Below are 14,768 nucleotides of genomic sequence, written 5' to 3' on the forward strand. Positions count from 1 at the left end.
GCCTGGATGAATGAATGAATGAGATGTATATATATATATAAATACCTCTATTGCCAAGCACACAGCAGGCGCTCAATACATGCATACTGAACAAATGAATGAACTAATAATATATATCAGTCCCTCTAGTGCTGGGCACACAGCAAGTGTTCAGTATCTGTTTATTGAATAAATGAAGGGATATATTAATGAATATCTATTCATTAACACAAATGAATGAATATTATGAATCTTCATCAGTGGCATACAACCAGTGCTAAAGAGGTACATATTGAACGGATAATTCAGTGAGCAAATTCATGAACGCATCATGTTGTGTAGCTGCCTCTACAACCTGGGATAGAGGGGCTGCCCCAGAGAGGTTCCTAGGAGCTGAGGATGGGAGACGGCTTGTCTGGCCCTGCGAGGCCCTGAAGTCCAGCCCCAGGAACACCAAAGTAAATGAATAAATAGAATGAAAAATAGAAATAGTGTGCATATGGAAGAAGAAGGGCAGGGAGGGGGGAAGGGGGAGCCGTCAATGGTAAAGGTCAGATGAGACGTCCAGCAGCATGATAATTTTGGTCAAGCAGAACGGCCCCTGGCGCATTCCTACAGTGGCAGAGAAACTCTGTGACTGTACTTGCACGTGGCCGCCGTGTCCCCGTTGTCTGGGCAGCTAGAGAGCCCAGGCATCGGCAGAGCTGAGGGCAGGCCCACGGAGCAGACCCGTCTCTGCACAGCCTCTGCCGAGCATCCTCCCCACACACCCTCTTCTCCCCTTCTGTCTTCTCTGCTTTGTTTTTCTTTCCTCTTGTTTTCTCTTCTGCTCATGATGTCCCCTGTCTGATGGAAGACTCCGTGGGTTTCAAGGAAGAAAATCCCAATTAAATTAACTTAAGCCCCAAGAAAAGAATTAAGGATCATTGAGCAGGAAGCAGTCTCACGGTCATGGCTTCAGGGTGCAGAAGTGTTATCAGGAATTCCTGTCACTTAGTCTTCTATGTTTGTATCTTTTTATTTATTATTATTATTTTTTTTTGGGGGGGGGGGTGATGCTGTTCCTGAAAGCTTGGTTCTTGTCCTGATGCCAATCCAATAATGAGGACAGGGTTTTGAGAAAAAGGAAAAGGAAGTTTGATTGCTTTGCTAGAAAAGGAGAAACACAGGGGACTCCTGTCCCAGAGGCTGTGATTTTGCCCATCAGCAGAACAGGGGGTTTTTAAAGAGGTGATTCAAAGGCTACATTCCAAGTGTTCTCGGCTAGAGCTGTAATTCACTTATTAATTTGGGAGATAGTCATTTCTGGTGCCACCCCCAAAGTCTTCATTCCTCTGGTGGGTGTGTGCTCAAGGACAGATAACTCTGCCTGGGATGGGAAAGAAAGGTAATCCTGTTTCCCTGGAGATTAGGGAGCAGGGAGAGATTAGGGAGGAGAAGGGAGAGAGGAAGAGAAAGAAACGTGTGTGTGTTTTGGGGTGGGGGGGCAATGGCTGGGGTTGTGGCTCAGTGGTAGAGCGCTCGACCAGCATGTGCGAGGCCCTGGGTTCGATGCTCAGCACCACATAAAAATAAATAAAATAAAGGTATGGTGACCAACTACAACTAAAAAATAAATATTAAAAAAAAAGAAACACGTCCCTTTAAAAAATAAGTCACAGTGGCTGGGCGTGGGGTGTACAACTGTCATCCCAGCAGCTTGGGAGGCTGAGATAAGAGGATCGCAAGTTCAAAGCCAGTCTCAGCAAAAGTGAGGCACTGAGCAACTCCGTGAGACCCTGTCTCTAAATAAAATACAAAATAGGGCTGGGGGTGTGGCTCAGTGGTCCAGTGCCCCTGAGTTCAATCCCTGGTACCCTGCCCCCCACCAAGTCACAGTGACAGAGAAGCAGGGCTATATTCAAAGGATAAAGTGGGCCACTGCTATAGTTAGTGCTGGGCATAGAACCCAGGGTCTTGCACACGGTAGGAAAGTGCTCTACCTTTGACCTACACCCCCAGCCCTTTACTGTCTTTCTTTATATCAACTTGCTTTTAAAACCAATTAAATGATGGGCTGAGACTGGGGATCGGCGGTAGAGTGCTCATCTAGCACGTGAAGGCCCTTGGTTCGATCCTCAGCAACACATATAAATAAATTTTTTAAAAAATTAAATGAGACAGCACAGTGACAGTGGTTTGCACCTGTAATCCCAGCAACTTGGGAGGCAGAGGCAGGCAGATCACAATTTAGAGGCCCGCCTAGGCAATTTAGTGAGACCCTGTCTCAAAAGTAGAAGATAAAAAGCTCTGGGATGTGGCTCAGTGGTAAAGTGCCCCTGGGTTCCATCCCTTGTACTGCATAAAAAAAAATGGATTGATTAATTAAAGTTAAAATTTAAAAATTTTTAAATTAATTCTTTTTTTTTTTTTAAGAAAAGGAGCTAGGCACAGTGGCCACATCTATAACCTCAGCAACTCGGGAGGCTGAGGCAGGCAAATTGCAAGTTCAATGCCAGCCTCAGCAACTTGGCGAGATCCTGTCTCAAAATAAAAAAGGGGCGAAGGATGTGGCTCAGTGGTTCAGTGCCCCTGGGTTCAACCCTCAGTACCAAAAACAAGGAAACTTTACAGAGAATCTTAAATGGAAAATCAGTCCCGAGTGAGAAATATCTGCAGAAATAAACATAATGCAAACCAGGCAGTGCTATTAAATTCTAGCCAGTCACCATTACCCCACCACCTCCTCCCTGAAAAAGAGATGGGCGCTGCCAGTGTAACTGAGTGGTAGAAATTGTGCCTAGCATGGGCAAGGCTCTGGGTTCGAAAGAAGAGGAGAGAGAAAGAGATGAACAGGTATTAAAGCAGGTCAGCTTTGCTGGACACTTTCTTTTTGACATACTTAGAAGAATGAAGATTCCAAGAAAAAAGAAAGAACTTTTTCCCAGTTACTTGGAAGGATGAGGAAAGAAAAATGGCAAATTTGAGGCCAGCCTGAGCAGTTTAGCAAGATCCTGCCTCAAAACAAAATTTTAAAAAGGAATCAGGGGGCTGGGGTTGTGGCTCAGCGGTAGAGCGCTCGCCTCGCACATGCGAGACCCTGGGTTCGATCCTCAGCACCACATACAAAAAAATAAATAAATAAACAAGTGAAATAAAGGTGTAAAAGTGTTGTGTCCAACTACAACTAAAAAAAAAAAAAAGGAATCAGGGATGTAGCTCAGGGGCAAAGCAATTGCCTAGAAAGCACAAGGCCCTGGTTCAATCCCCAGCACTGCAAAAAATAAATACATAAAGTAAAATGTAAGGGGCTGGGGCTGTAGCTCGGTGGCGGAAGAGTGGCCTAGCACGTGCAAGGCCCTAGGTACTGAAAAAAAATTCAACAACTTCCTTGCAAGGAGATACAAAATGATTTAAATTTTCTATTCATTATAACCATTTTTAAAGGACCTCTAGGCAGAGATTTCCGTTTCAGTGTCTTAAAATTCAGTTTAAGAGTAGAGCAGAAAGCAGCATGGTTTACACCTTCCTCCGGAAGTGTTCAGGGGCAGGAGGCTGAGCTCCACCTTGGTGACCTGGGAGGGATGTGGCAGAGACCCCTTCTGGACCTCGAATGGCAGGTTTAAAAGCCACATAAAGTCTGCATCCTACTCCCTCAAGTATGATGGTGACTGTGACATAAAATAGTATCTTAAATTACAGTCACCATTAATTTTTTTTCACTCTCTCAGAGTAATTAATGCTCCAGGAATCTGCACCATGTTCGTCCTCAAGCCTTGTGTCCTGCTGTGGGTTTCAGCCTGCACGGACACAGTGCCCTGCTGCTTAAAAGGCCCCGAACGTTTTTAATCATGTTGTGTTAGTCTGCTTTTTTTTTTTTTTTTTCTTTTTTTAGTTGTAGTATTGGACACAATACCTTTATTTTATTTTTTATGTGGTGCTGAAGATTGAACCCCGGGCGTCGCATGTGCAGGCGAGCACTCTACCGCTGAGCCACAACCCCAGGCCCTACTCCGCTTTTCTTTATTGCAACAAATAATTGAGATAAATCAGCCTATAAAGGGAAAAGGTTGCCAGGCCGGGTGGCCCACGCCTGTAATTCCTAGCGGGTCACGAGGCTGAGGCAGGAGGATCACGAGTTCAAAGCCAGCCTCAGCAACAGCGAGGCACTAAGCAACTCAGTGAGACCCTGTCTCTAAATAAAATACAAAATAGGGCTGGGGATGGGGCTCAGTGGTCCAGTGCCCCTGAGTTCAATCCCCAGTAACCCCAACCAAAAAAAAAAAAAAAAAAATAGAGAAAAAGTCTTGTTGTGGCTTATAGTTTAGGGGTTTTGGTGCCGAGTCAGTTTGTCCCCTCACTTTTAGGCCTGTGGCGAGTCAGCCCATCATGATGGGGAGCATTTGGTGGAGCAGAGCTGATCACCTCATGGCAGAGAAGCAGAAAGAGAGAGAGGGAAAGAGGAAGAGATCAGGCTTCCACAGTCCCCTCCAGGCCACACCCCCAATGATTTTAAACCGCCCTAAGCCCACCTTCTGCCAAGCCCCACCTCCCACAAAGCCCCACCCCTGCCAAGCCCCACCTCCTACTAAGCCCCACCTCCCACTAAGCCCCACCTCTCACTAGCCCTCCTCCCACAAAGCCCCACCCCTGCCAAGCCCCACCTCCCACAAAGCCCCACCTCCTACTAAGCCCCACCTCCTACTAAGCCCCACCTCCCACTAAGCCCCACCTCTCACTAGCCCTCCTCCCACTAAGCTCCACCCCTGCTAAGCCCCACCTCTTAAAGGTTCCACAACCTCTCAGTACTGCCAACCTAGGGACCGAGCCTTTCACACACCAACCCTTGGAGGACATTCCAGATTAAAATTATGGTAAATTCCTTCTTAACAATCTAGATATTGATTTCAGAGATAAAATAATCCAGTCCTTCACAAACTCTAAAAAAGTGACAAGTTCTAATGCTGCAAGTAAGGAAAAAAAAAATTAAAGGTCATTACATAAAATAAAATGTATTTTCGGAACCAACCTAGATGCCCTTCAATAGACGAATGGATAAAAAAAATGTGGCATTTATACACAATGGAGTATTACTCTGCATTAAAAAATGACAAAATCATAGAATTTACAGGGAAATGGATGGCATTAGAGCAGATTATGCTAAGTGAAGCTAGCCAATCCCTAAAAAACAAATGCCAAATGTCTTCTTTGATATAAGGAGAGTAACTAAGATCAGAGTAGGGACGAAGAGCAGGAGAAGATGATTAACATTTAACAGGGATGAGAGGTGGGAGGGAAAGGGAGAGAGAAGGGAAATTGCATGGTAATGGAAGGAGACCCTCAGGGTTATACAGTGGAGGGGGTAGAGAGAGAGGAGGGGAGGGGAGGGGAGAGGTGGGGAGGGGGGAGGGTGGAGGATGGGAAAGGCAGCGGAGCACAACAGACACAAGTATGGCAATATGTAAATCAATGGATGTGTAACTGATGTGATTCTGCAATCTGTGTATGGGGTGAAGGTGGGAGTTCATAACCCACTTGAATCAAAGTGAGGAATATGATATGTCAAGAAATTTGTAATGTTTTGAACAACCCACAATAAAAAATTAAAAAAAACAAAACAAAACAAAAATAAAATGTATTTTCAACATGCAAATGTTCACATAGAGCTTGACCTAGTCGGTACAAGGAACTAGTCAATATTTGCCCCTAATTATAAGTGAGTTTGGATTTACCCTAACGTGTTCTAAGCTTTTTCTTTCCATCTTTGGCTTTGTGCAGTAAAGTGTGCATCTCTCTGTTCATAAAGAAGCCCTGGTGGGTGCAGATTAATACTGAAGCCATCCTCTAGTGACGCAAATATCTTACCTAGTGTCGTCACCGACAATTTGGTTTTCTGAAATGAATGATGTTGTCAAGTTGTTGTGGAAAAAAAAGAAAGTAAAACTTCCTTTGCTTTACTTAGAATTTCCTTCTTAGAAAAGCCAGTGTGTGAACTCTGTGTCCCCCCAGCCCTGTCCCTACGTGACTCCGTGGGAAGGTCCAGGTGCAGATCATCGTTAACAGAGTCTCACCTGTGTGCCAGTTGGGGTGGGCGGGACCTCTGTGATACCATGACACACAGGACGGGTCTGTCCTGTCTCCTTGCTTGTGGAGTTGCTGACATCCTTGGGCCATGATTGGCATAAAATATTAATCAATGGGACAATCAAGAAGGGCCACAGTTTCCTCACTATGCCCTTAAGGATCGGTATCACCCGTTACAGAGAACCCCAGGCATCCCTTAGCCAACGTGGGCGATGATTCTTCATTGACATCCTATTTACAGCTTTTTCTGGGGGATGGGTGCTGGGGATGGAAGCCAGGGCCTCACAGAAGCTACGCCTTGCTCTACCACTGAGCTACACTGCCTTCCTTTATTGGGAGCTTGATTAATATTATTTGAGGGGGATACCAGGGATTGAACTCAGGGGTACTCAACCACTGAGCCCCATCCCCAGCCCTATTTTGTATTTCATTTAGAGACGGGTCTCACTGAGTTGCTTAGCGCGTCGCCATTGCTGAGGCTGGCTTTGAACTTGTGATCCTCCTGTCTCAGCCTCCCCAGCCACTGGGATGACAGGTGTGCACCACCGAGCCCGACTATTATTATTTGAGTGTGTGTGTGGTCCTTGGAATCCAACCCAGGGCCTCAGCTGTGCTAGGCAAGTGCTCACCTCTGAGCTCCAGCCAGAGCTCCTGTGGCCCAGGCCACCCGGGCGTGCTGAGAAGCCCTTGTGACCTGGCGTCTTCCTTCTCCACAGGGGCTCAAGATCAGCGTGCTCTGGACCCTCTACTACGGCATCCTCAGTGCTTTTGCGCCTGTGTATAGCTGGATCCTGGTGCTCCGAGGCCTGGTGGGCTTTGGGATCGGAGGGGTCCCCCAGTCGTAAGTAAATACCCAGCTCCACCATCCAGCCGGGTCGCCAGTCCACTGGTCCACTCTCCCTATCCACGGGTTCTGCATCGTGCATTAAAAAACATTTGAAAAAAAAATCGCATCTATATACTGAACATGGACAAACTTTCTCCTTGTCATTGTCACCTAAACAGTAGAGCGTCATAGCCATGGCCATCACATCTACCTTGTATCGGGTGTCGTAAGTCATCTGGAGATGACCAGGCGTGGGGGTGCCCACCTGGAAACCCAGCCACTTGGGAGGCTGAGGCAGGAGGATCACAGGTTCAAGGCCAGCCTGGGCAACTTGGTGCAACCCTGTCTCAAGTTAGAAGATCAAAAGGGCTGGGGATATAGACCAGCCGTGAAATGCCCCTGGGTTCAATCCCTGGTAACACACTCACACACACACACTCATACACACACACATGTGTGTTAAAACCATTCCCCACAGAATCCAAGGGACAGCTATAGGTGTGGTCATGGCCTTGGGGGTGGAAGAGATGGCCACAGCAGGGCTACTGATACAGCAATAGAATACCATCATTGTGATGATTGACAGCAACCACACAATAGCTGGAAGGTCACAAAAGTGACATCATAATAAAAAGAACAGATTTGGCATTGTCTGGACATTAGAGTTGACACAGGGGTGCCCAGAGGGTACGTGCTATCGCTTTATTGCCATCTGAGACTGCCTGGCTCTCACTAAGAACCCGGTGGTCTGCCTGCAGCACCCAAGCTGGTCACTACCACGAGTGTGGCCTCCTGCCCCTTCTGACCTCCTCACAACGGGGACAGGGGGCCACACTGGGGACTGTCTGGTGGTTGCTCTAGAGTTTAAGGTACTGAGAATACTCAGGGTTGTTGGAAGAGGCTACTCTCTCCTGGGGAGTGAGGGAAGGCTTTGCACTCTTGCTGGGCCCAAATCCAGGGGCCAGACAGGGCTTAGCAACTATGGCAAACCTACTGACCAGTGCCATCCATAAAGTTTACTGGAACACACCACACTCCTCATTTACCTACTATCTGTGGCTGTTTCTGTGCCTCAGCAACAGAATCAAATCGTTTCAAAAGCTGAGCTATTTACTATGTGGCGCATTACAGAAAAAAGTATGTTAGACACTCACCCCCGTCCCCCATCCCCTCCAAAAAAATACCCCACAATTATCCAGTATTTCATGTTTACTCTGTGACAGGTGCTGTTTTAAACAATTTGCCCAGATTACCTCTTTTAATCCCTCAATTTTCCCTAAAAGGTAAGATCTCTTAGTAACTGAGAGAACTAAGTTCTCTTAGTAAAAAGGCACAGAGAGGTCAAGGAACTTGGTTCAGATAGCACAGCCACAAAGTGGCTAGAGCGTGAACCCAGGCCTTGTAACTCTAGAGTTTGGACGCTGACCATTCCGCTTGCTGCCTTGCTCTGAAGGATGTAAAGGACTGGACACTCAAAAGGGGACTTAGGGAAGGTGTAGAATGTTTTATGTGAAGGGAACTACATGAAAACGTGAAGCCATAACTGTGACTAGGGAAGGCTACTAGCCCAGTTTTTGTTAGCTGCAGGGATGAGAGCTATGGGAATTGAAAGCTGAAGTCAGACAGGTAGGCCAGGGAAGGCTTGCTAAACGCCCTGAATGCCATCCCAAAGGGATTGACTGTGGGCAGCGGGGAGCCACTGAGTGTTCTTGAGCAGGGGAGGCAACTTCAGGACTCCTGATCTAGCAGGGGAGGCAGGATGAAGAGGGAGTGAGGAATTCTGTCGTTCCACTTTCTTCCTGAAGGAATGAAACCTGGTGTGGCACAGCACGGCATCCACCTGAGGCCACCCCTTGCACCTCTTGGATCAACCTGTTCTATAGCAAAAGCTCATCGTCTCTCCGCGGTCTGGCTGCTCTCTCTTCCTGCAGAGATTGACGTAGGATGATTAGTGGGATAAACTACAGGCCCTGCTCTTGCTGCTGGTCTTGTAGCTGCCGAGATGCCCATTTTGTCCCCTCCTCTGCCTCCCAGTCTAGACTCCCCTCAGCTTTGGCCAGTACCTTCACTGATCTCGATGGTTTACCTGGCGGGGTGACTGAGGCTCCGTGCCTGAGGGGTCTGAGTCCCTGGTCCGCATGCCCTTCTCGGGCCATAACTGTTGCACTTGTTCATTTAAGCAATAAAACCAGGCACGGAGCTGAGCAGGGTGGCACATGCCGTAATCCCAGCCGCTGTGGAGGCCAAGGCAGGAGGATTGCGAGTTCAAGAGCAGCCTCAGCAATTTAGCAAGGCCCTAAGCAACTCAGTGAGACCCTGTCTCCAAATAAAAAATACAAAGGGCTGGGGAGGCTCAGTGGTTAAGCACCCGTGGGTTCAATTCCTAGTACCCCAAATCAATCAATCAATCAATCAAAACTGGGCAGGGATATGTCAGGAAATGTCCAGCCTTATCACCCAGGTGCCCTGGTCATATAACAGTGGTCTCACCTGCTCATGATGGTTGGGATTACTTTCTCTGGCTAGTGAATGGTGACCCTTTTCCTTGCCTGCTCATTTCTTGACAAAAGGAGCCCAAAGTTATTGTACGGCGCTGTTGCTTAAAGTCTAAGGACTCTTTGTGTGTGTGTGTCTGTGTGTGTCTGTGTGTGTCTGTTTGTGGGGGTGTTGGAGATTGAACCCAGGGCACTCTACCTCTAAACTACATCTCTGGCCCTTTTCATTTTTTTTTTTTTTTTAAATTTTGAGGCAGGGTCTCATTAAATTGTTGAGGCTGGCCTTGAACTTGAAATCCTCCTTCCTCAGCCTTCCAAGTCACAGAGATTACAGGCATGTACCTCCATACCCAGGTTCTACAGAGACTCTTGTGGTATCCTCTGGAAGAAGCTTTTCCTTCCTAGGCACCAAGACCTCTAGACCCCCAGAGCCTAGAAGATGCAGACTCCCGCAAGTGGGTCACTAGGAATGATGCGGTGAAGGTCAGTCCTACTTTCAACCCCTTCATTTCCAGACCCACGTGTTCTTTGTACCGGGAACACAGCCATAAAATGGCCATTGATTTAAGTGTGTACTATGTCTTGGAGGATAGTCCTCTGTCCTCATTGGCACCTAACCCTAACCCTGACCTGACCCTAGCGTGTCTTCTAAGGCTGCAGGGTGGCATGATACGTGAAGGACCACGGACTCCGTGGTCACGTGCCAGCCCTCGCATATCCTTTGGGAAAGGTTGGGGGAGACTCTCAGAAGGGTGATGTCAATTCTGGTCACATGGTGGGCTCTGCAGCCAGAGTGCTGGGTTCGAATCCTGCTTCTATCACTTAATAGCTGCGTAACCTTGGAGAAGTCCCCGAACCTTTCTGTGCTTCTATTTCCTCATTCTTAACAAAGGGACACAAACACAGCCACTTCCTGGGGTCTCTTAGGATTTTAAATGACAGCATGTGTGAAGTAGCCAGGGGAGGCCAGGGAGAGCACTCGACGCGTGTTAGCAGGCATCTCATCTGCTGCAGGCTTTGGTGAGGAGTTCAAGTATCCCCAGGAGGAGTGACGGATGCAGAGTGTCATCATGTGCAGGAGGGGAGACGTGACCATGCGGAGTCACGTCTAGGCTCTAGGCTCCTCGGGCCGTTGAAGGCGAGAAGGACAGTGAGTGGCCCTCGTCCCCCATCTCTCCATTCTTCAGGCCCCTGCTCCAGGGCCGTCCAGATGCCGCGTCTGACATGGTCTCCTGGATCTGGAAGGGGTTTAAAAAACACTGGGCCTCAAAGCGGAGGCTGTGAACAGAGCCACCACCATGAACCTGGACTGGCAGGGAATGGTAGCCAGTGGCCCCACTGCTGGCCCAACTGCAGGACTTCCTGCAGGTGTGGCACTGCCCCATTCAGGAGCCGTGCATCGACTAGGGCACAGCGTTTCCCGGTGGCTGGAAGGGTGTGCGCACAGAAGAGTCATCGGAGTCCCTTCCCGGGGAGGCTCAAGAATGCAGCAGAAGGAGCCGCCAAAGAGTCACCTGGATTTTCTTCCCCTGTGTGGGACCACGTGCAGAAGGCCCCAGAAACCCTTGTTCAGGAAGGTGGGATGAGTGACTCGTTTTCTGTTTCTTCATACGTGTTTCTTGGAAACGGCATAAAGTGATAGAATCTTTCAGTGGTTCCGGAAAGGATGAAGAGGATGCCATCGGCTGACCAGAAATGCCCAGGACTCTCTGGACGCTTTCCGGCGGGTGGGATTACAGAGGGAGAAGAACTGACGCAAAGAAGGACCGTGTCCCCAAACACCAAAGGCGAAGGACCACAGAGGGGAGAGAGCCTGGCCTCGGAGTCTGGGAGTGCACAGGGAGGGAGGGAAGGAGGACCCCAGGGGAGTAAAATAAAGGACCCAGAGCAGTGACAAGGGCCTCCCCTGACCAATAAGGTGAGGGTCTCCAGCTCACCTGCCATCCTCCAGCCCCCAAAGAGTCTGCCTCCCTCAGATGACCTAAAGGAAACCCCAGCAGCCCACCTCTTCCTGCTCTGCTCACACAATGTCACCAGCAACTGGTCGGTCCCCCTTGCTGGGGGGGGCCAGACCCCCAAATGCAAGATCTCTTTTTACGCCATGTCCTGAAGCCAAAAATGAAATTGGAGCTGGGCCCAAAGCCTTCAGCACCCAAAGCCTGGAGAAGGGGGGCCCAGCCCCCAGAAGACTTCCCAACCTGCCAGGGTGGGGGTGTCGTGGGTAAAGGGTAAAGGGAATGGGGGGAGCAGAGGCTGGCAAAGGAGGGGAACCTTCATGTCTTTTCTTGGGATAGGTCGGGATTTCCCGGGACTCAGGCGTCACCTCTTCTTGCTCTGATGCATCCTGTCATGGTGGCTGGCCCTTGTGTCACTTAGTATGGAAATTGGATTGTAAGGAGGTTTGAGGTCTTCGAGAGGTCATTTTGGTGGCCGTTTGGGATCTGGCTGGTGTCAGCTGATGATCATGTAAAGGAACTTCCAGCATCCAGCACCCTCTTTTCAAAGATGAACTCAGGGAGGGGTAGGAGGCAGGCCAGGTGAGGTAGATACGCACTACGTATCCACCCCCCCTCCTTTTTTTTTTTTTTTTTGGTACTGGGAATTGAACTCAGGGACACTTGACCACTGAGCCCCATCCCCAGCCCTTTTCATATTTTATTTAGAGACAGGGTCTCACTGAGTTGTTTAGGGCCTCACTTTGGCTGAGGCTGGCTTTGAACTCGAGATCCTCCTGCCTCAGCCTCCCAAGCCGCTGAGATGACAGGAGTGCACTATCACGCCGGGCTCACTCCCCATTCTTGAGGTGTGATAAAAGGTGAGGATCCATCTTCTGTGTCTCCTTCAAGCTGAATCTGGGTGTCACGTGGCGGAAGAGTGAACATTTCCCCTAGCTCACCTTAAATAAGTCTCATGATCACCGGCTGCAGGCATAGCTATTTTTATCCCCCGAGTCAACATCATTTGTAATTTTATGGACTCCAACTTTCTGCTCCTAACAGAAATCAAACAGTTGAGGATCCGTGGTCCAAAGAGCAGAAGGAGCCACTTAGCCATCAGGGGACCCACGGAGGTAGAAACCAGGGACAGCCCTTTCAACCACTTGCGCAGGGAGGACTGGACAGTGGTCTTGGAGCCCATGTGTCCCTGGTGCTTCATAAAATGGACAGGCCGTGTGGGATGTCCTTCACTGGGTCTGGGCAGTCGAAGCAGATTATTACCTTAAAAAAAGAAACCGGATTCTCAATCCTAGAATAGGAAGGATCCTTATGAACCAGAGGGCAGAGCAGAGACAGGAGGCAAATGAACGTTTTGGAAATGGGAAGGGGGACCCCTCCCAAGGGCCAGGGAATGAGCCCCCGCTGAGTGACATTGCCAGCTTTAAAGTCTCGGGTACTAATGATCTCACCTGTCGAGATGTGTCGCTGCGCAGGTAACAGCTGGTACTCACTGCTGCAGAGTGTCCTCCCGTGGGGCGGGTAAGAGGCCCAAGGCAGTCTGATCACAAGGGTGACAGGTGGATGCTGGGCTGGGCTTATTCCTCCTTTGCCAGAGCCATCGCGGGTCACCTGGTTGTCAGAAGTACTCTCCGTACATGGTCACGTAGCCTGTGTGCGAACTCGTGGTCTGGTGCAGTCTCTTTTGAGAGTTATTATCAGGCAATCATGAAAGAATCCTTCCTTCATATCTCCTTGGCTCTGTTTGTCTTGTAAGGTTGACACAGGTGGCTCCAGTTTGATTTTGCTACCTCTTTATAGATTCCCTCCTTTCTGTCCCTGTAAACCTTGCTGAGTCCCCTGGTCCCGTCCCATGGTCTCGTTTTTATTGTCCCTTGTCGCCAGGCTGGACTTGCCCCAGTTGGTCCATCATTGGTCCCATCTGGTCCCACATTAGAGGAGAAGTGACAGGGGATAGGGATCAGCGTCCAACGCACCCCTTTGTTCTGTTCAGTCCCATCGGTTGATAGGGAGGCAGCTCGGAAGACTGAGACCTATTCTTTTCTTCGTTGTTCTCCTGAGGAATTTTGAGAAGCAACAGGTACAGAGTTTTAAAGGGAAAATTGCAAAGTGAAATTTACAAGAGCCAAACAGATTCCGTTTGTGTGTTAGATTTGAACCAAGAAACCTGATCCTTTTACAGCGATACCAAACTTTTTGGCAGAGATACCCCAAGAAGGACCACTTTTTTTGTAAAACGAGTTCAGTTTTGTGAGAAAACTATATTTAAGAGTACTTGGGGCTGGGGCTGGCACTCAGTGGCAGAGCGCTGGCCTCCCTTGTGTGAGGCCCTGGGTCCGATCCTCAGCACCACATAAAAATAAGTAAACAAAATAAAGGTATTGTGTCCAACTACAACTAAAAGATAAATATTTTTTTAAAAAAAGACTTTAAAAACAAGTAGATGCTTAAGCAAACCATAACTCTTTAAGACTGTTTTCCTAAGTAATCAAAAACCCAAAAAAGCAGAAAACGTAAAAAATTACCTTCGTAAAACGCAAGAGCTCAGTATTTGTGAATTTTACTAAAAGTAAATAAATATTTTAAGAAAACCTTGTTGCTTTAGACATTAATTTGATTGTGAGGTTGGGTGTGGTGGCTCACACCTATAATCCTAGTGACTCTGGAGACTGAAGAAGGAGGATCCCAAGTTCAAGAGCACTCTCAGCAACTTAGTAACACCCTCTCTCAAAATAAAGACTAGAAAGGGCTGAGGATATAGTTCAGAGGGAGAGCACCACTGGGTTTAATCCATAGCCAGAAAAGAAAAAAAAATAGAGTCTGGTTTTATATCAGTGCATTACATTTGATTAACTTTAATTAATTAGTTAATTTTTTGGTAGTGAGGATTGAACCCAGTGGCACATTACTACTGAGTTATATCCCAACCCCTGTTTAAATTTCTATTTAATGTTGGGGATTAAGATTCAACCCAGGGGTGCTTTACCACTGAGCCACATCCCTAGCCCTTTTATTTATTTATTTTTAAATATTTGTTTAGTTATAGATGAACACACAGTATCTTTGGTTTTATGTGGTGCTGAGGATTGAACCCAGTGCCTCACACACGCTAAGCAAGCACTTTACCACTGAGCTACAGCCTCAGACCCTCTCTGGGCCTTTTACAAGACAGGATCTCACTGAGTTCCTGAGGCCATGACCTTGAAGGAGATCCTCCTGCCTCAGCCTCCTAAGTCACTGGGATTACAAGTATGCCCCACCATGCCCAGCTTAAATTTTAATCTTAGAAAAGCCTATAAATGATTTTTAAAAATATTTTTTTCTTAGTCGTAGATGGACACAATATCTTTATTTATTTGTTTTTATGTGGTGCTGAGATTTGAACCCAGTGCCTCACACATGCTAGGCAAGCGCTCTACCACTGAGCTACAACCTCAGCCCCTAAATAAT

At 47.9% G+C, this 14,768-nt stretch overlaps 1 protein-coding gene across 1 annotated transcript in view; it reads left to right on the plus strand.

The window, feature by feature from the left end:
* Svop (SV2 related protein) overlaps positions 1–14,768 on the plus strand; it is an 82,731-nt gene that overhangs the window by 34,570 nt on the left and 33,393 nt on the right. The window contains exon 6 of the mRNA XM_027923387.2: positions 6,759–6,883. Coding sequence (XP_027779188.1) covers positions 6,759–6,883 — 125 coding nt within the window. The remainder of the gene's footprint in view (positions 1–6,758; positions 6,884–14,768) is intronic.

The sequence above is a fragment of the Marmota flaviventris genome, chromosome 1 (genome assembly GCF_047511675.1).
Source record: "Marmota flaviventris isolate mMarFla1 chromosome 1, mMarFla1.hap1, whole genome shotgun sequence".
NCBI lineage: Eukaryota > Metazoa > Chordata > Mammalia > Rodentia > Sciuridae > Marmota > Marmota flaviventris.